This window comes from Neopsephotus bourkii, unplaced genomic scaffold (assembly GCF_033783945.1).
Source record: "Neopsephotus bourkii isolate Nb327-2 ecotype Australia unplaced genomic scaffold, CSIRO-AGI_Nbou_v1 NB_1638, whole genome shotgun sequence".
Classification (NCBI taxonomy): domain Eukaryota; kingdom Metazoa; phylum Chordata; class Aves; order Psittaciformes; family Psittacidae; genus Neopsephotus; species Neopsephotus bourkii.
Window position 1 is genome coordinate 10,386,060 of NW_026902113.1, and position 20,899 is coordinate 10,406,958.

The following is a 20,899-nucleotide window of genomic DNA, read 5'->3' on the forward strand; positions in this document are numbered from 1 at the left end:
AAGAGAATTTAGGACTAGTTGAGACTGTTTCCCAGTTACGCTTCTTTCGGAATTGAAAACTCAACAGTACCAATAATACCTTTATCAATGGATTGCAGACTTTGAGACCTATGCTTGGCTTACTGAAAAAGAAATTCAGTCTCCCTAGCTGTCTGCAATTCTGACCTCTCTTGTAGATATCTTGTAGATATACTTGGCCTCTCTTGTACATATCAAAATTTTGAGGAAGTCCACCTGCATGTTCTGCCACACAAAGTACAATTAACAGCGTTTGAAAACAGTACGTGCGAAGAAATACTTTGTGATAATCCTATAGGTAGTGCTGGATGTGATTCTTCTCCCATCTTGGTCATGAATGATAATTCATGACACGCCATTCTATCACTCTGAGCCTCCTGTTCAAAATGCATTACTGGAATAGCTTTTTCCACCCCACCTCATCACAGCCTTAGACAAAACCCTGGCTCTTGCTGAATGCCACCAACCAGGCTTCTCCTCACATCATCCTTCTGAGGTGCTTAATGCCGATGTCACAATCACCTCTTGCTGTTGACTGCAGAGAATGCCAGGAGGCAGCAGTTGCAGATAGCCTGACTTGTCCGTCACCCTCTAGAGCTCAGACATCACAGAAGTTGCAATGTCTCGGTTATGCGTCAGGTCATCTGAATCTGAATGTCATGTCCCTCCTTATCTCCTCATTCCTGCAGTCTCCTGTTCCTTGTCTTCTCCACTGCATAGCCCTTTGGCCTTTGAAACACCCTCTTCAGACCGATTTTTCCTTTCCCCCCTCTTTCATCTTTTCTTTGAATCCATGCTTTGGTTTCTTACCAGGTGAAGTAGTGCTTCAACATGTGGTATGCCCCACCTCAAACTTCTCTCCCCATTATCTCTCTCCATATCCCTATGGTGTGGTGTTCAGTCTTCTTCATCCTCACTTCTAATGACTGTCTCTTTCAGCTTTCTCCTAGTTTCCTATGTTTGTTACCATAACCACTGATACTGTCCTATCACTTTATTCCCAGAGCTGGCAGTCCTCTTGCAAAAAGATTGTGTCCCTTGAAGTTCCCTGTACTATCTTTTGCTGCTCTTGCCCTCAGACTATTATCTATCCAGCTTAAGTATTTGTTTGACATACTTTGCATGCTATGCCTCTCAGCAAGCATTTTCAGTGTTTCATAAAGGATGAATAATATGCAGTTCACTTAAGGATTCTCCTGCTCAGTGACACACATAGTACATTGTTACTACCATTATCTCACAGAGCTTTCCAAAGACTTTGGCTCTGTTTTTCATTTTCCTGTCTTCATCTATGCATCTCAGTCTTCACGCTTGCCAAACCTTTGCAGACCAGCACTCTGATCCAAGGAAAACCCTATATCTCTCCTAGGAAGGGTACCCAACCTCCATAAAATGGGGAAACATCAGATGAGGAAACATCAGATACTAATGGTAAAGAAATCCAAACTGCTTTATTTACACTAGAATACATGTTTAGAGCCCTGATTTATTGTTTGCCCTCTACATAACAGAGTTTATGGACTGATACATAAAGACCAGTATGGAATTAATAAAAAATGCTCCACTGGGAGACCTTAGTAAATGATAAAAAGTGGTTAATTAAACCCTACCTCTCCCAGTTTAGTTCAGATAGATGCAAAATATTGGAATTTCTTGGACAGCAAATAGGAATTGTATTATGCCTATCATGGGAGAAGGCATTGATTCTGTCACTGTAGGAAAATTTACTGCCCATGTTGCCTCTTTACCATTAGAATAGGTTGTTTATAGACTAAGCAACTCCCCATGGACATTTAAGAAAATATAGATGTCCTCCTTGGGCTCTAATTATCCAGAAGTTTTCCCCTGTGAGATGCTTACTACATTGTATTTCCACTGAAGTGAAAAAATGTCAGAGAATTCAATACCTTGTGAAACATTCCTCCTTAAGTCATTTGTTGTATGCTGCTATACTGATGTTTAAAAACCTAATTTTAACAGCCATTGTTCTTCTTATCCCTGTTGCTAATCCTGTACATAGCAAGGAACACCTCTGTTCGTGGGGCTTACCTGTATTTTCCGTTTCCAAGGAAACAAAGATACACTTTACATGTAAGGTGGTTTTTAGCTAACAGCACAGGTTTTCCCAGGCCCTGGTCTCTGTCTTACCAGACCTCTCCTTTCTGCCTTGAAGGGCAGTGTGAATCAGATCTGCTGGATAGAGCTCCATGTAAAGCAGTTTGGCAGAAACACACTTGCATTTTGGTGTGGACCATCAGGAAGATGTGTAGCAACATACTGGTGACAGTGCATGGACAAGCAGCATTTCATGTATAGGAATGTAAGGCTAGCAAAGTTCATCCTGGATCACCATATCCAGTTCCTTCCTGTTGATAACAATCAAATCCTAAAATGATCAAAATTCAGCTTAAAAGTTTTTATCTTTTCCTCTGTTTCTACCAGAGGACTGTTTCAGAACCTCTTGTGACTGAAAGAATAAAGTATTTCCAAGTTCACACTCTTTTATGTTTTGTAAATACCATTTCTGACTTTGAAGTACTTGTCCATCTCTGTGTGCTCTCCTCACTGATATATTTATAGAATGCTATCATTTTTCAACTTCACTGATTTCGTAAGTAGAAGCAGGTATGTATTTACATGGTATCCCTCCAGTAGTATAGGCTATATATTCCCTGTGTCAAAACTGACGTTCCCCAAAACACACTTGACCAGAACCATGAAGTTCCAGGTGATGTCTTTAAACCTCACTTTTAGTCTTTCCTACAGCCTAAGGTTGTATATGCTTTATTCAGAGCTGTACCATAGACATAATTCTTAGTTATCCTATGATCGAATAATCAATACTCTTCTTTTGCTGTTATTTCCAGCTGATGAGTCTCCATCTTCTACTTGAAATTCCTGTTATTTGTTTCTATGATTGTGACCTTGGACTTCCCAGTATTTTATGTTTTTTCTCATGACCACTACTATAGCTCTAAATATCTAGCTTGATAAGCATGGTGTTTTGACTCTCCCCTTGATGGACAGTGCATCCAGCATCTCTAGCACTCCCCTAATTTTTGACCAGGGTCATAAGTGAACACAATTTGTCTTGAGGACTGATCTTCGAACAGCTCCATTCATTATCTCCACTGAACCCTGTAGTTCCATTTGCTGCAACATCTTGCCATCTTTAGCCAAATGATTCCTCCCTGATTAACACTTCTTCAGTGACTCCCCGTCTTTCCCAGCCTAATGAACCATATTGTGGTTGGCATGATGGAACTGGTGCCCAGTAAATGGGAGTTACATATTACCCTCATCTAAAAATATCAACACGTTTGGTGTACAAAGGCAGCAGTCCGCACTGACGTGGACCTATCTGTCTTTGGTGCCTTGTTGTGTTTGGCACTTTCCTTTGTTTTAATATCCTGTTCCTTTCATACACATACCTTTCAGTGTCACATACCACTGAAATCAGGCAGTTGACTCTAGCATTTTTAAATAAGAGTTGATAATTTAAACTGCCCTGAACCTGGTGTTTAAGGTGCCAGTTCTCACGAAGGGTTGTCTTCTCCTGTGACATGCCCGCTTTGCTAAGCTTTTTACTCCTGTCTCAGTTGCACTTATTTCCATTTCTATATTCATAATCCAGTAGGTATTGGTACCTTCAGGTGACTGTTAAAAGTCCTCCACGTAGTAACCTACCTCCAACCTGGAGCATGCTCCCATCACAGAGAACTCTCCTGAATTCTTACTTCATCTTCTTTTATTGTGTATTTGACAGAGGAACTGCTCTTTAAAATAGTTTCCATTTTCCTTTTGCTTTCTCAGCTTGGCTCTTTTCTCACCTTAGTGCTACACACATTGACCTGCAAGAAGAGACCTAATTTAAACTGAATGAGTTTGGGCTCACTTTCTCTAAAAGGACCTAAACTGACCAAAGAGCCCAGCAGCTACCCCCGTACTGTCCTTATCCCTTATCAGTGCTACATCCCAAGCAAACTCAGCTTCTGGGGGCCTAATTCACCCTTGCCAGAAGGACAGCACACAATTTCTGCTTAATTAAAGTTCCACTTAAGAAATTTACCTTCCAATTCAGTGCTTAAGTGGTACAGACTAATTGCTAGCTTAGATTTATCACCACATACAAACAACAAATCTACCATTATTATTGGAGTGACTGAAGAAGATGGTGTTTCGCTTTAACATCATAACAAAAGGAATAATGACAGGGCTTTGTTTTTCTTGTATGATAGTCAGACATGTTGAGCTAAATACTGTACTTCTAATGGCCAGATCAGAGAAATGTCTGTGGCAATTTTTTTCTACAAATAGGAATATAGTAATAATTATTTTTCTATGGCCATTAAGTTAGGTTTTGGACTGTAAAAGATTCAAATCATGGACTTCAGGTTATGTGGCAAAAGCGACATTTCTACAGTGGGGAGGAAATGATTTCACCGTAGATGGAAGTCTTTTGTTAACTCCACTCTGCAGCTGTTCAGCAGCCAACCAAATTGTCATACACTGTAAAGAAAAGTTAGATCTTGAACGCACATATTAAAACACATGCATGTTGAGTGAGACTTTTAATTTCGTTTAGTTTGTTCTTTGATTTGTTTTGCTGGTTGGTTGGTTGGTTGGTTGGTTTGAGTCTGGGGTTTTCTTCAGTTACCTGTCTGTGATATTCTGATAGTTTATTTAAAGTCATGGAAGGACTGAGGGAGAGCAGAGAATAAGAAGCTGACACAAACTGAGAAATTACTCAAGAATTTAAATGTGATTTAAAACAAAGTTTTGCTGGAGCTTCCTGTTGGTTCCTACTATTTTCCAATGCACTTTGTGCATCACCAGTCACCATAGAAAATGCAATTAAAAAAAAAATGCCAATCCAGAGCAGCAATGATGGGAGCATTACCTCTTTCCTACCAGAAGGCAGAGCTGCTCAGCATTAAGGGCAATGTAGTTTTTCTGTATGTTTTTTAATGCTTTGGCTTTCAGGAAATAACACTTTAAATGTTTAACCAGTGTAGGCATTCGCAGCACAAATACCACCTTAGGTGTAAATAATTGAACTGGCTTGCCTTTTTTCCATCGTTATCTTTAAGGTAAGTTGTTAGGGGGAAATACACCATGCCAGAAGCAACAGCCCAGTAGAAGTGAGGCTGCTGCAGCTTCATACTCCAGGTCCAATGAAGGAAATGTATTCCTAGTGAGCACACTCATACAGAGTAGACATTCATACCGCATATAAGTGTATATGCAGGTTAAGATGAGGGTTATGGCTATGGTTAGGCTTTAAGGTTAGGGTTAGGATTAGGATCAGGGCTAGGCTATACGGTATATATTCACATGGCCAAAAAAACCCCCAAGTCTTGAAGTCCCTAGGTACATTGCAGAGGTCTGCGCTTTTGTAATCGCCGGGAGTCAAGTGAGGTCCAGAGGGCAGCAATCTTCCTTGGGATTTAAATAAGCGACTTCGGGAAAGTCTTTGTGGAGAGATGAGAGCGAGTGGCCTGGCTGGCAGCCACCCGGGAGCGGGAGGCACCCCTGACGGCCTGCTGACGAACGGGCCGCCGGTGTCGGAGGCTGGAGGGTCCCAACCTGCAAACCCCCGCAGACGGCTCTCATCGAGGTCCCGTCCCCGCATCCCGACCAGTGCCCGTGCCCGTTACCTGCCGCGGGGCCGCGCAGCGGTGCGCTCGCCCCCAGGATGCGGCAGCGGAACCGCACAGAGCCGCAGAGCGGCTCTGTCCAGCGCAGACCCTGTATGACAGCCGGGGGGAGCTCCGACGCGGCAGAGGGTACAGGGGCCGCAATGTCCATTGCCCTCCCCGGAGTGCATTTGAGAGCTGTACGGGAGAGCAGCGAGACAAGTGACGTTCGGGTTAAAGGCATCACCCAAGTGGTTGCGGAAGACGGGGTCTAGAGTGGTCAATAGCTGTGAGTGCGGCATGAAGATGAGAATCGGCCAGAGCCGCCTCCCGCGGAGAGCTCGGATATCAGCGCGTTCGGGGCTTTCGCTGCGAAGTTTCGAAGCTTTTCCCGTCCGTCCCTCGCCCCGACACGTCCCTGCGATGGCGCTGCCAGACGTGCCCTGCGCTGGGAGAGCGTTTGCCAGCCAGAGCGACCGGACCCCCTTTTTCGGGAGAGGCCGGAGCATCGGTGCGCAGACAGGGAGGGAGGAGGGGAGGGAGCGGAGCGGGCAGCCCGCCGCGGGGGCCGAAACCGGTGACTGCTCTGCTGCTCCGCACTCGCTGAGCTGCTTCAGCATACCGGGATCCCCTCCACCTTCCCCTGCCTCGGCATCCCGGGGGCCCCGGGAGGCAGCAGGGAGCCAAGGGGACGGCGGGGGGACACGTCCCTTTTGGCAGTGGCATCGCCTGGGGCCCACCCTCCAGCTCCAGGCGAGGCTGGTGGCGGTCCTGCCAGGATGGGCAAATGCTGCTCCAAGTGGTTTCACTGCGCTCGGTGCAAGGACGAGACGGTACTTTTGCCTCTTTTTATCCCTAGGGAGAGGGTTAGTGAGCCGAAACCCAGATGTTGATGCTTCACACTGGCGTCGGTGCTATGAGCTCGTCCCGGGGTGGCGGAAAGGGGAGAGATGCGCGTTTTATTTAGTGTGCTGGACCCTGCTTCACCAGGGACAAGACTAATGCCACTTTCACTTGCACTGCAGTGCCTTACATAATTGTCTCCTGCAGTCTGAATGAAAGGGTTGGATTTTTGTGAAACGAAAAGGAACCCCTGGCATCTTCTGTAGGAACAGTCGGCATGCGGGTTTGCTATGCTTTTCATGCATTTTTAATAACCACGTGGAGTACAGGTTACAAAGGAAACTTGCACAGAGTTTTAAAGTTTGAAGAGAGATTACTCATCCTCTAGGTGTCCTAAGGTTTTACCTCTGTACTGATCCTCCTTTCTGACAGAGAACTGATCCTCCAGTTTGGAAGTGAAACGGGGCAAAACTACGTATTTTCTTATGTCAGGGTGAATCTAAAACAAATTCCCAGGCGTCTAAATGGGTCGTGTAACAAACGTCAGTGCAGAGGTAAGTACATAGCTACAGGTAGCAGGAGAATAGCATGTGCTGAAGTTGTGGGACATGCCTAACACATGGCTTTTCATGCTGTTCTGGAAATTTGCCTGGATTTTAAGCACGTACATAAGAAGGAGAGATGAACATATGCATTTAATTTGCCTAATAGAAAATATCTTGGCAGAAACACATGCTTGTGCAGTATATTTTGTTAGTTTGCTTTTTAAAATGTTCATATACTTTGTCTAATGAAAAGCTGATTGTATCTCCCATTTACCTAGTAACATGTTCAAGTGCAGCTTTAAATATGATGCTAACCAGGTTAAGGAAAAATATATGGCTTACTATAAAACTTGTTAAAGTACAGTCACAGGCGATATCTGGGTGCTTCTAAACTTTAACGTAAAGAGTACTATAAGGCAGAATTACCTGATAACCAGCTTGATTGAAACAGCAATCTTAAAACACCTTTTTCTTAAATGAACACTGTAGATCATTTTGACCATCAGCTGCAGTGTGAGTCAGTTATTGCTTCTACAAGTATTGTCTGAAATATTTATAGGCACAGGAGAATTCCCAATGTATATGTTTCTCTTTGCAATGATAGCATCAAGTCCTTGCCCCAGGGAAATCTGAATAAAGCACAACAGTGACTAAGCATCACTTGCAGGTCAGTCTTTGTTCTTTAATATTTGGAAAGCACTAGATACAGAAAAGCTAATCTGAGGGAGAGGTTTTAATAACAATTGCCACAGAGCATCTGTGCTCAGTGCACACTGTAAAGAACTGGGAAACCTTCATGGAGATACTGTACATATATTTGGACCTTAGAATATAAGCAAGCATGTAAGTTGGCAGGGACAAGAGACATGTTGTTTTGGGGAGGTAACTCCAAACTCCCCGTATTTACTTCCTAGCTGCAGTTGAATTCCTATGAGGGTCCTAGGAGGTCCTATGATGTTCCTCACCTGGTTTGACCCCTTTATGCAGTAGATTTACTATTGCTTACCTATTGTTAAAAAGTACCCGGAGGCTAAATTAATCAGCATTTTGAATGATTTAGTATCTCTCAGGTAGTTTGCAGTTCCCAGAGGAGATATACTCGAAGGCAAAACTCAACTGTGCCTTCCCATCCCACAATTATTCCAGCCTGCAAGTAAAATCTTGACCTGTATCCTTGTCAGTGTCTCCTCAATGATATCTAGCTGTTGACTGAAACTCCAAGCAACTAAAGCAGAGCCTTGCATAGAATCATAGAACACTTTGGGTTGGAAGGGACCTTCAAAGGTCATCTAGTCCAACACCCCTGCAACAAGCAGGACATCTTCAACTGGGTCAGGTTGCTCAGAGCCCTGTTCAGGCTCTTTCCCTAAGCCTTCATCACTATTTCCCTTCTTTGGACAGCACCAGCATCTTGCCCATCCTCAGAACTGTATCATGGCATCTTTTACCAAGTTATTTTTCCAGGTCCTCACACACAGTTATATGTGAATCCTGCCTGTCTTTTCTGAATGACACCACCCAGTTTTGACCACTGTTTAACTGGATGAATTCCTTCTTTCTTCCCACCTCTCTGCCTGCCTGCCTGTCTACCTGCCAGTTTTTCTGGAGCTGCTTGAATGTTGCACCAGTATAAGTCATACCTCAGTCTGTCCTCAGGGGATTTTCAGTTGACTGGAGTCCCATTTTCTGCATCTGTTTCACTTGCTGAAATGCAGTCGAACATTGAGACTTTCAAAGGAGAAATATTGGGAGGTCTATATGTTATAAGCTGACGACAGGAAGAAGATCCGCTATTGTGTCTTCTATTCAACAGAGCATGAGGTTAAGCACGGAAGGAGCATATTATTCTACCTCTTCTATTTTTCTTTCTGTCTGAGGAGATGGGACGTATTCCAGACACAAGGCTTAACTATTGTGTTGTGGAGTACAGCTATGAGGAAGATTTCCTTCGTCTCCATCATGATCTTAATTTTATTTTATGAAAATTACTTCAGTATTAGAGTCATTTCTTGGGATACAGCCAAAGGCAAATCTTTCTCATCAGTTTTCCAAGCAATAATGAAATCCATCATTTATTAAAAGTACCTGAAAAATAAATGCAACATTTTAATTTATACAAAACCCACTGTTTTGGTTTCACATTCTGGCCAGAAAAAATTATTCCCAAATAACATTGAAGCATTTTTTTTTCTCCCTTGCCACTGAACTGCCAAACTGAAATGCCAGATATTTGCACAATCTCTTTATAGTGATTCTGGCCTTTTGACCCACTGGAAATGGCTGTTTTTCGCTAGTATGGTTGTTAAGCCTTTTTAAACCTAGGCTGGATTTAGCCCTTAGTTACTCACCCTCAATGGCTCAGCTCCAACTGGTAGCCTGGTAAAGGACACCTATGAAGCTCCTTTGATATGCTGAGCATGTTAGACACAAAACTCTAGGGAGAGCAGCAAAGGATCCTGCTTACATTGTCTTCTCTCTCAAATACTTTGTTAAGATAAATACTAATGAAGATTGATTAATTCAATGGGATAGCTCATTAATTAGGTTTCTTACACATTTGTTTGGGGGGATTTTTCCTTATGTGCTTGTGAATTTTCTAATTGCTTTGGTGTTTTGCCTTTGGACCTATATGAATCTCAATACTGAACCTGATAGCTTTATATTCTCACATCAGATCAGTTTTGCTCTTAAGCACCGGCATTCCCTGTTCCCAGCTGTACTGACAGTGAATGCTGGTTATCTGCAGAGCCACACTGGTGATAACAAGGAGGGGCTTTTTCATTTTGTATGAATGTCATGTTTACACTGGATGCAGGAACACGTGCAGTCCAAACCTATCATGTTATGCTGACAACACAGGTTATAGCAACAGAAAATGTTAGGGATTTGTAACTTCATTGCACACCCAGGAGACCATGAGGCTGATAACAATGATTAGTCAAAACTTCCCCTTGCCTCTCTCGCAGAAGATGAAGGTAAGGACTCGTGCTGTTGCTCTCTAAAATAACCCTCTGATAAAGATGTACTACTTGAGACCCTGGCACCGAGGGTAACCCTTGCACATCTGACCAAAGAGCAGTCAGAACAGTCTAACCAAAACAGTACACAATGCAAGGAGTATTGGCAAGGGAAGCAAATGACAGCCAAGGCACCTGAGCTGTGTTAACATAGGCTCCTCAAGATAGCCTCAGAGGCTGCTCTGGAAACCATGGCTCCCGAGTGGTGGGAGGCAGCCAAGAGTCTGCTGGCTGCGTAGAATGGTGTCTGTACTGGAGCTTAAGTTATGGGATAGTGTTTTTAAGCTGGCAACATGGCCATTCTCCACTCTTTTGGAGAGGATCTCACCAAGTATGTGTCCTCAAGGATAGGACAAACCTTAGATAAAACATAATGTAAAAGAAAGGAGTCTGCAATATTTTCTATGGGGGATCAAAATTTTAACTATTTTTTACAAGTATGTCATTTTTTTACTTGCTTTAATTTTCTTCACGTAAATAAAATAATAACAGTCCCACTGAGTTCTGCCTATTTGTAGGTGCTGGCAATGATCTGTACAGAGCTTTAAAAGCCTTTTGTTTCAAATAGTGGGAGCTGGTAATCTGAGTGGGTGTTTCCCATTGGCAAGTCCCGTATCCAGTATAGCCCTGCACACACACCTTCAAGGGCACCAGTCCTGGCAATCTGTCAAGAACACTTCTTAAAATGACTCCAGTGACTTAAGCTGACGGTATGGGCAGATGCAGCAATATTCTCCAAAAGGGGAAACTTTATCTCTGCAAGACTGCTGGCTGGGGAGTCTGAGTGAAGGGCTCTGTTTTTTTAACATTCCATGCAATATTTATCCAGGCTTTTTTGTTGTTTTTTTTTCTTTTTCACAGCTTTTTTACTAATTAAAAAACCCAAAACAATGAACACACTCCATTTTATTCTCAGCTTAATGCAATTGGTCAGGACTGGGGACTCTGCAGTCCTGGCACACAGTTCCCTGTGCATTACTCAGCAGTGTATGGAGCTGGCTGTTTGGAGGTGCTCAGCCATGTGCCTGGCTTCTTCCCATAACTGCATACAAAAGATGCCCACATCACCTGGGTGTCCTCAGGCACCCGAGGCTCTCGAATCAGCTCAGTTAGTTACTCTGTTTACAGCAAAACTTTCCAGAAAGTGTGTCCCATGGATCCGATAGAAATTATCCCCAAAAGGCAATGTGTAAAGGACTGATTTAAATTCCAGCTTCCAATAGAGCTGCTGTGTGATTTCTCTTCACAGAATTCAAAATTAGATGCAGGAAAATTAAACAGAAACATTAAGCTCTGAAATGTCTTTTTTTCCACTTTCATTTTGGTAAGACAGAACTAATTTGTCATTCTATGTGCTATGTATCCTGCTGCTGAGCTAATCCTTTCTGTGCCCTAGATTTTTATTAGCCTTGCTTGCTTATTACGGAAAGACTTACTTTCTAGGGCTCCTTTAAATTCCATTTGCTACTACTCTGCCTTTTCTCTTGAACATGTTTTTTCCTGTAGTGTTCTTTAAAGATTCTTGGCCTTTTCTAACCTGGGACATATTTATAGTAGCCTGCTCTAGTTTTCATAATCATTAGTGCTCTTCCCAGCAGGACGTGTTCCTTTGCCTTCTCCTAATGTGATTCAGGTACATTCAGGTCTAAAATGCCCTTATGTTTGAACCATTATGTTGGAGTTTATTGTAATAAATCAAACTCTAGTAAACCTTCCTGAGGTTTTTCTTTGTCAGTTTGCATAGCACTCATGGGATATTTGCTGTCAAAGTCCGTGCATCTTAGTAATAACACCCTAGCACTGTTAATGCAAATATGCTTTACTTTTCCTTTGGCCTGCTCTTTTGTTTTAATTCCTTAAGTATTCAGATTTCTTTTGAGACAGTCTGAGGAAAGAAGCTCTTGTTCTTTACAGGCAATGAAATACCAGAATTAAATGTGGAAACAGACATGAATATCAGGCTATTAGTGGTGTCTATGGGTATGCCCACCACGCCTAGAATGGTATAAGTACAGTAATCTGATTTGCAAATTTGACTGTGGGAGCATATTACTATGCTTAGAGATGGTTAAATGTGGGAATAAATAAAGTGTTTTAACAGAATTAATAAAAACACTTATACACGCAGTCCAGCCATTGAACACAAATGTCTTTTAAGAAATGTAGAAGTAGAGTATTCTGTGCTGCCCTGTGCACGTGAGTGTGTGTACACATACTCACAGAGATACAAGATATTTGTAGCCAGTGAGTTGTGGTTCCTAAGCTTGATTTAAAAACTGAATGAGTTCATTATAATCCCTTCACTGCCCCCCCCCCCCAATAAAATAAAATCTGAGGAATCAATCTAATCTTATTTACTACTTGAACATGTGAAGGTGCTTATCTGGGATAAACCTGGGGACTACATATTTCTCTCTCTTTTTCCTTAAACAGAATGAAAATGCCCTTGTGAAAATAAAGGAGTTAGAAGTCGAGCTTGAAAAGATCAGGGATGAAGTTGGTAAGTAGTACAAGCAAAACAACAGCAAAGTGGTTTTCTCACTTTAAACAAAAGTAGTTATTCCCTGTGACCTGATCCTGGGGAACCTGCATACGTGTGACAAAGTGTATTCTGAAGCCCAGTGGCAAGGGGGGTTGTGGCTTTGCAAAGAACTGTGATTTTACCTCTTTTTTGTGGAGATGGGTCCATCACTGCACACACTGGAGCTCATTGTGCATCACTTGTACTAGACAAACTGTTCTTCATAGATCCATAGCTTCTATTCTCAAACTACATATCACCACCACCAAGGAGAAAGAATGCTGTGATGGGAAGTAGGAACCTAGGACCATTGTGGTGCCCAGTGACTGGGAATGCATTGTTTACTTATATTTTGCTGTTCAGCTACAAGCAGTAGGACACCAAGCTCAGAACTTTCTTACTAATATCTGTAAGTTCTTTTCCTGGTTCAAAGATAGCAAAAGCAACATGTCTCATACAGTCTGTGTATTCCCTGTGTATTTGCATGCACCACTGGGCCATGTTATGGGAGGGTAACTTGGTTGGCAAAGGGGGGCCAATTGAGTTACCCCTGTGAGGTGGGCAGAACTGCAAGTCCTCCCTGTGCTTCATCTTCACCTTGCCTATGACAACCCACTGCAGAAAAGCTGATGCCCAACAGATTGTGCTCCCTGCTGTGCCACTCTGAATTTTCTTGGCTGATCATCACTTCATAGAGAGCTTTGTTGTCCCCATGGCCAAGAGATACTGCAGCAATAGCAAAACAGCATTTTCAGTTATTCCCTGATGCCTGCCTTCATCCATCCTCTGCATCTCTACAGCTCTCACAGTGGAGCTGTTACCACGGGTGCATTCTTTAGGCAGGGCACATCTTAAGCTCTCCATTAAACATCCTACTCTTTCTAGCAGGCTTGGTTTTCTCAGTTTGTACTGCTGAAGTGAATACAAATCACTAGTGGTTTTGCTGGAGAACTTTGTTAGATATGTAAGTGACTGCCTGTTAAGGAGTCACAGAGCAGAATGTTCCAGTAATAGGGCATCAATGCAGTGTCTGCTCTTGTCATTGCTCTTGTGCATACAGCAACAGATAACTCCTCTGCACGAAACTGGGAACTGATGGAGTACACGGGGATGACTTTGGTAAGAACCCCAAATACTCCAGAAAAGCAGTATGAGGTCTCATCTGAGCCATACTGCTTCAGGAGAGAGATTAGCCATAGATGTGTACGTGCTTTCTTTCTCAGAGAGGGGAAAGATGGTATGAGATATAGTCCTTTTTTCAGTGGTCCTGTGGGCATGTGCATTGGTGAGGAGCCATCACAGGCCACTTCTTCCTGAGCAAGCCACCATTCTTGTCAGACAGTGAGATGCTGAGCAAAAGCTGTTTAGGAGCAACAGGGGTGGGTGGTGATCTGTCCTGCTTGTTGAAGATGACCTCTCAATACAACCCTGAGCTGCAACATGCCCAGTAGGGATGGACAGAAAAATGAACATCTCAGGTATTGTACTCCGGCAGGGTGTGAAAACACCAATCAGGAGTACAAATCCTGGTAGTATCCATACATACAGAAGGTAAATGTTTATAGGTTTTAGTGTAAGTCAGTAATTGTTGGATTCTTTCTTTTCCATTGGATGAAAACTATAAGATCTGATTTTGTGAAATGGCCAGTGTTTTAAATCTGTGGACAAGGTGAGGTGACACGTACCATGTGCATAAGAGCAATTCGCATCACTGCGGTCTTTGCTGTCTCTAAAGCAGTGCAAGCTGGGGCTGTGGGTGCTGTGGGAGACTTGCAGCTCTCCTGTGCTACAGGAGAGTTATTTTGGTCTTGCTATCTGGTGAATCTGTATGTTGTACAGTATTGTACATCTTCTGACAAGCTTTATGCAAATAAAGAATGAAACATTTATCTGACAACAGCCACCACAGGTGACTCTATGAAGAAGTGTAGGGAAAACCTACAGAGCATGTTTTGACTGCAATCAAGTTGTAGCTCTGACTTGTCTCTGTCACTTTGAGAAGTAGTCTTTCATTTATTTCAAAACAAACAGTCCAGTTAAACAGCATGGGTGTTGGTCTGAAATTCCTGATTTCTTAGGTGTAATTTCACTATGCGAGACTCACTGATTCAGACGAATGAATCAGTAAAACAAGGCTGGACTAGCCAGGGTTGATACAGGTCATGTGCCCAACAGTTAGTTGTTTAGGCAATAACTCTGATTCAGAATTATGATTTAGGTGCTGAATGTGCCTGGTTTTGAAAGCACACAGTCTTTATTAACTTCAGCAGAAACTGAAGGATTCTGCTATGCGAAGCAATGAAACTGTGAGATACAATCCACTGTTCAGAAGGTCAGAACATATTTTTAATGAAATCTCTTTCGGTAAATAAAACCACTATTTAAGCAATAGCAGTGATGGATCCTGGTAAAATAGCCTAGGGAGACCTGCACCTTCTGGAGGCAGGCAAGACATCTAGGTTTGGGTAACATTATCCACCTTTACCTCCAGCACTGCTGTGAAGTATCGCACTTCATCTGGAATCAGCATGCAGTGAAATAGGACAGTGATTCTCCCTTCCCATCCCTGAGGATGAATGTGGCCTCTATAAATGCTGAGGGACTTGTTATTTTATGCAATAAGGTTTGCTCATGTATTTTGCTAGAAATACCAAGGATCAGAAAACATGACAAGCAGTTGTTCCATGCTCAAGACATCCATCTTTATAAACTATAAATACAAGCACTTTTCAGCTGCAACATTCAACACTGAGACTCTTGGAATAAAGAGGTTTTGATACCAGCTGTTTCCCTTCAAAGTGATGGAAATTAAATGTCAGAATTGCCTGCTCCTTTGCTGCCAGAAAATTAACATGTGAAGTGAGTTGAGAGGAGGGATGCAGATGAGTAAGCATTTGATGAATGGAAGGCCATCAGAAGTCAAGTCTAAAATTAGTGTTGTCTGTGTTCATGGTTTGAAAGCCAAAGCCTGTGTACCACCTCCCCCTGGATATGCTTCCCAGTCAGGACCTTTACCCTGAGTGAGGTGGCTGTGATTTTTCTGTGGCTCTGTGGCCAGGGGTCAGGACTCAGACTGGGTTTAGGATCATAGACTATATTGGAAAAGACCCTTAAGTTCATCAAGTCCAACCATTACCCCAGCACTGCCAAGTCCGCCACTAAGCCATGTCACCAAGTGCAACTACACGTTTTTTTAACACTTCCAGGGACAGTGATATCACCACTTCCCTGGGAAGCCTGCTTCCATTTGTGTGGTACAATCGGTCCAGTAGTTACATCTCCCTTTCCATCACATTCCTAGCATGGCCCTGAAATGGGGTTTGCTGATCTATTGAACACTGTAAAAGCCACTTGGTGCTCAGGCAGCAGGGAAGCAATGTCAGCAGCTCTCATTTAACCCAGCATGCTGTCATCCTGGGAAATGCCATGTTATGTCAGTCATTTCCAGCCTGTACGCAGCAACTGAAATACCTACAGAGAAAGAAAAAGAAAACCCCTGTGTAACTCTTCTGGAAAACGCCTGATAGCAGTTGCGCTCTGTTTGTCTTGTTCCATGTCAGTAGTACATTTATATAACTGGAGGTGACTCAGCCTGGTTCACCAGAACCACCCTCTAAAGCCACAGCTGCTTAAACACTGCTTGTGGCCAGGCAGGCTTTTCCATGCTGGGTCCTGCTCCCCAGCTGGGTAAGAGAGCCACAAGGCTGCACGGGTGCTGCCTTCTGCTACTCCTGTCCCAGTGGGTCCAGGCCCAAAGGTCCATCTCCTGTCTAAGAAAAAATCCAGTCTTTCCTCACCACTTCTGTCCTTGGCCTCCTTTGTCTCTCGGAGACTGTGGTAGGGGTCACTCCTTCATGTTGGAGATGTATATTCAATATATTCAGGTATATCTGGTATAGGGCAAACTTCCTGAGCAAATGGCTTCATTTTCTGCCTCCAATAGCATTTTTTGTGTGCATGGTGAGCATGCCTTGCAGCCCCTCTTTCACTGCTTTCTTCTTCCCTCTGTTTTGCACCTGCAGCAGAGTTGATTTGTGAATAGTTTTGTTTCAGGTTACAGAAAGTCTTTCAGATGGACTTTCTTTTGGTTCGAGCATGTCTTTTCATTGCCAGCCCTTCCTGTGTGCTTGGTAATCTCATTAGAGAGACTGGAGATAGACAGGGTTCATTACAGCTCCAATTTAAAGCTTGAGTAAGTGTGAATTCTATTGAATGCAGAGCATCAAGCACTACCCCTTGCCCTCCAGCTCTGGGATCACTTTGTATGCCAAAGAAAATCAAAACGCAAAAAGCAAGAGAGAGGGTTTAGAGCTGTAATCCAAACTGCCAGGAGACAAGATATTTCAGCTAATGACCATATAAATTGTGCTGTTTCATTCTGGGTATGAGGCAGGTAGGAAAGTTTCCTATGTGTTGCTGGTGCAGTGCTAAGCTCACTAGTTTATCTCACTTTTTCTCTGTAAGAAGCAGAGAACTTGAAAGAGACAGAGTCCCCCTTAGTGATCCAGGAAACATCAGGATCAGAACAGGACCCCAGTAGTGATAGCTGTCTGGATATTGGTGTCCAATAAGTGTGGAAGCAGAGCTCTAAACAGGGTGAAAAATATAGGTAAGTGGATGGTTAGCTTGAGTGCCCAAGCTACCTTGCACAGGTGTACCTATGTTGTGGCTTAAGGCTTAGACCACAGCAACCTAACATGATCTGTGATCAGAGCAGTAGGTAACTTTGATTAACTGTTGCTATCCCGAAAAAACTGAGCACAGTCTGATACCACAGTAGAAAAAGACAGCAAAACACAGGCGGGGTTTGCCCCACTCTGAGCAAATATACAGTCATAGGATAAATATGGTTTTGAAACACTCAAAAATTGTCTACCGAGGCAGACAGCTGCTTCCAGTCAGCTGATTTACAATGCCATACAGGTCCGTGCATGCCAAAGGAAGGATGAGTGGCTAATACAGATGATATATTCAAAAGGTGATCATTTTTCTAAACCAGCTCTGGGTCTAAATCAATAAAAAGGTCAAGAAGTGCCTTTAAAAACACATCTCTGAGGAGACAGTGTTGTTCTTAATGTTATGGTTGTGATGACTTTAATCACATTTTACTTTTTAGATCTTTGCATCAGCAAACTTGCTCTCTAAATGTAGTCCAGCTTGTCTCAGGTCTTCAATATCTGGATTGATTGCAACCATTCTTCAGCAAAGCAAAAGGCTGAGGACACGGTGTTCATGACACTGCTGTCTAGGGACCCAGGGAACGATACTGATGGGGAACCAAATGGGAAATAGACTGAATATCCTGAGCTTGATGGAAATGTTGGAGTTGCACTTCTATAACTACTTGTGGACATGGTTGTGAATTCAGAGACATGGCCACTGCATTAGTTCACAAGAGGAAAAAATTCACTTTTTCTGATTGCCTTCAGTAGCAGCCTTTCATTTGCGCTGATTCCATGAAGCACACTCGATAGTGGTTTGAATGTAAGAAAAAGGTTAAGCAAGCATGCGTTAATGAATTCAAGAGGTGGAGCTGCTGTGAAAGTCAGGTTTACGGGGTGAGCAGCTTCTAACAGCTGGAAAATGGGACATATGAGTTACATTTCCTTCTCCTGGTCAAGTGGTCAATCACACCCCCCTGCATAACACGTGCACAGGATGTGCCTTGAGAGCCCAGGCAGCTTCCACCTTGCTGGCACATGGCTGGAAGTGGGGACTTAGTCATGATCGCAGTTTGAGAGAAAAGTCTTGTATCCCAGTTGATAGGCTTCGTGTCAAGGGATTGTCTCACATGCTGTTTCTTGTATCCAAGGCAAAGTAAAAGCCCAAAAGCCTCAATTTGTGTATTCAAGACTGTGCTGGCCAGGAGGGGACATCCAGTCAGCCTGCAGGTCCATGAAGTTCTCTGCTTCCTCTAATTATTATTATTATGCTTCATCTGATCCCAGTTTTGCAATCAAACAAACATGTGTTTGTGTGCGTGTGAGGGAAAGGGACAGAGAAAGAAGCAACAGCCAGAGCTTATTGGTGTCTTATTGGAGATTCACAGGAGCCTCGGAGTCAGAGAGAACTGCTCTGCTCAGTGCTGTACAAATAGATCTGATGCCACAATTTGCTCCCATGGACTTCAGAGCCTGACTGTATGGTCTTGTCTCTACAGCTCTCAACACAGCAAGATGGAAGGAACTACAGAGCAAGAAGGAGGAGCTGGAGAGGCGCTTTGAGGAAGAGGTGAAGCAGCTTCACAAGCAGCAGCAGGAGGAGCTGCAGGTGCTAGAACAGCGGCTGCAGGAGGAGTACAACACCAAGAGGGAGAGCCTGCAGGAGCAGCACAGGCTGCAGCTGGAGCAAGTCAAATTGCAGCATCAGGACCAGGTCAGTCTCTGCCTGTTCCCTTTGAACAGTAGACTATGCCAGTACTGAGTTCAGCTAATGAAATATATGGAACACTCCAACATGAACACACAGGTACTGAACCGATGACTGGTTCTCCCTTCCACTGCTCAGAGGAAGAGAAGCACCCACCTCAGAGCATGCCAAAATGAACAAGCCTATTTGAGAGACCGGAGTCGTTCAGCTCTGACACTGCTCAGCTGGCACTGGTCCCAGCCGGAATTGCAGCAGAGGCACTTAACTCATGAGCTTCTTTTTATAGCCAGAAATAACCATGACATGGGTTAACTGAGTTAATCAAGCCTATAGAATCAGTTAGTGGCAAAGCTGGAATTAGCATCCAAGGGATCTGCTTCCCAGTAGACTCTCCGCTATGAAAAATTGCAGACAGGAGGTTACACTGCAAGATTAACAGAGTCATTTGGGATGTGGATATGAAACACACAGAAGACAGAAAAATCCCTGCAGACCATCTGGAACCTATTTAATTGTTTTTCTAGATAAATAACCTGCCAATGATGGTGGCAGTGAAAGGAGAATCCTTCAACTTCTGAAGATGTTGGAGTTGAGCAAATCATTCCTATGGGGTGCTGCTCAGCTAAGAAGCAATTAGAGTATGAATAAAGACTTAAGCAAGGGCAAGGTAAAGAACATGGCAATACTCATGAGGTTTCAGCACACAGACAGCATGTACAAGGACACTGTGCTCTTGGAAGAGAAATGTTAGTCCCTATCCCATTAGTAGTCCACTGAGTCATCCAGCCCTGCTTTCTCTGCTCTTTATTTATTTTCCCTGCAATGTTATCAGCAGGCTGAGTCCTTGTTGTTTTGCAAACAGCTTTTCACCACTGAGTTGTCTCCCACATTATTATGAAAATTAGTTTGGATAGTTTTAAATTCTATGTTAAAGGCCTATCTTTCATTCTAAGAGCATGCTTTTCCCAATATGGGTGGAAATTTTTGCTTCTTTTGGGTAATCTAACACATGCGTTTGACAGTTAAGTGCATTGAAATAACACTTATTCCATTCAAGACATGCTCAGCTGCAGTAACTTTCTGCCATTATTTAACATGACAGTGAGCAAAAAAACTGTTTAAAGTCACGTTAATTTGCAATGAACAGCTGTTTTATTGTAAAAGCAAATTAGTTTGATCCTCTGCATTGCTAGTTATCACAGATAATGTGTTAAATGGAGGGAATAAGATCCCTGTGATTACAAAACCCAAAAAGGCAAATTGATGTAAAACTGCTGTGGACCACTGACAGCACCTTGATCACCACCTCGATCACCACCTCTTACTGAATTTTCTTCAATGATGCATATCAAAACACCAACATTAGGGACCCAAGTCTATTAACAATGTACTGAAGGAGTCCCAACCCATTGGGTGCACAGGAACACAGGCTGCCCACAGCTTTCTTCCAGCTGCATCCCTATTCCCGTGATGGCTCTGTGCAATGTGGTGTGTGGTGCAGTGTGTTGGGCAGCTTGCAGCAGCAGGACCTCTTTCTGGCCTCAGTATGAGACTGGGGAGGAAGATTTGTGGCTTCAGTGCTGTCTTGCTTACTTCCACACCTACATGAGAACTTGTGTGTCTGCACTGAAAAAGGTGCTCTCATACCTTCCATCAGTTTATTGATGTGGACTCAAAATAAGTAACTCAAGAGGACATAGGAATTTGAGTATTGATGATTTTGTAGGATACTCTTTTTCAAGAGGAAGTGTGACAGATTGCAATTCCTTTTTCATGCCCACTGATAATAATTTCAATGTTTCTGTAGAAATAAATATTTTAGAACTGTGAATAATTCATAGGCACTTTCCAGGGAAGTTAATTCAAGACCTTACAATAAAAATCATTGCAGCAAAGACAAAAGCCAGGATAGCTCAGTACTGTGCATATTTCTCTGACCATCAGAGCGAG

The 20,899-nt window shown here is 43.1% G+C and overlaps 1 protein-coding gene across 4 annotated transcripts in view; it reads left to right on the plus strand.

Annotated features, from left to right (window-relative positions):
• MTUS2 (microtubule associated scaffold protein 2) overlaps nt 1-20,899 on the plus strand; it is a 282,514-nt gene that overhangs the window by 246,675 nt on the left and 14,940 nt on the right. For 3 of the 4 annotated variants that reach the window (XM_061374467.1, XM_061374468.1, XM_061374470.1), the window contains 2 exons: nt 12,493-12,559; nt 18,741-18,955. In XM_061374467.1, coding sequence (XP_061230451.1) covers nt 12,493-12,559; nt 18,741-18,955 — 282 coding nt within the window. Of the gene's footprint in view, nt 1-6,182; nt 6,488-12,492; nt 12,560-18,740; nt 18,956-20,899 lie in introns of those variants that run through there. The other variant, XM_061374471.1, reaches the window with a different exon arrangement.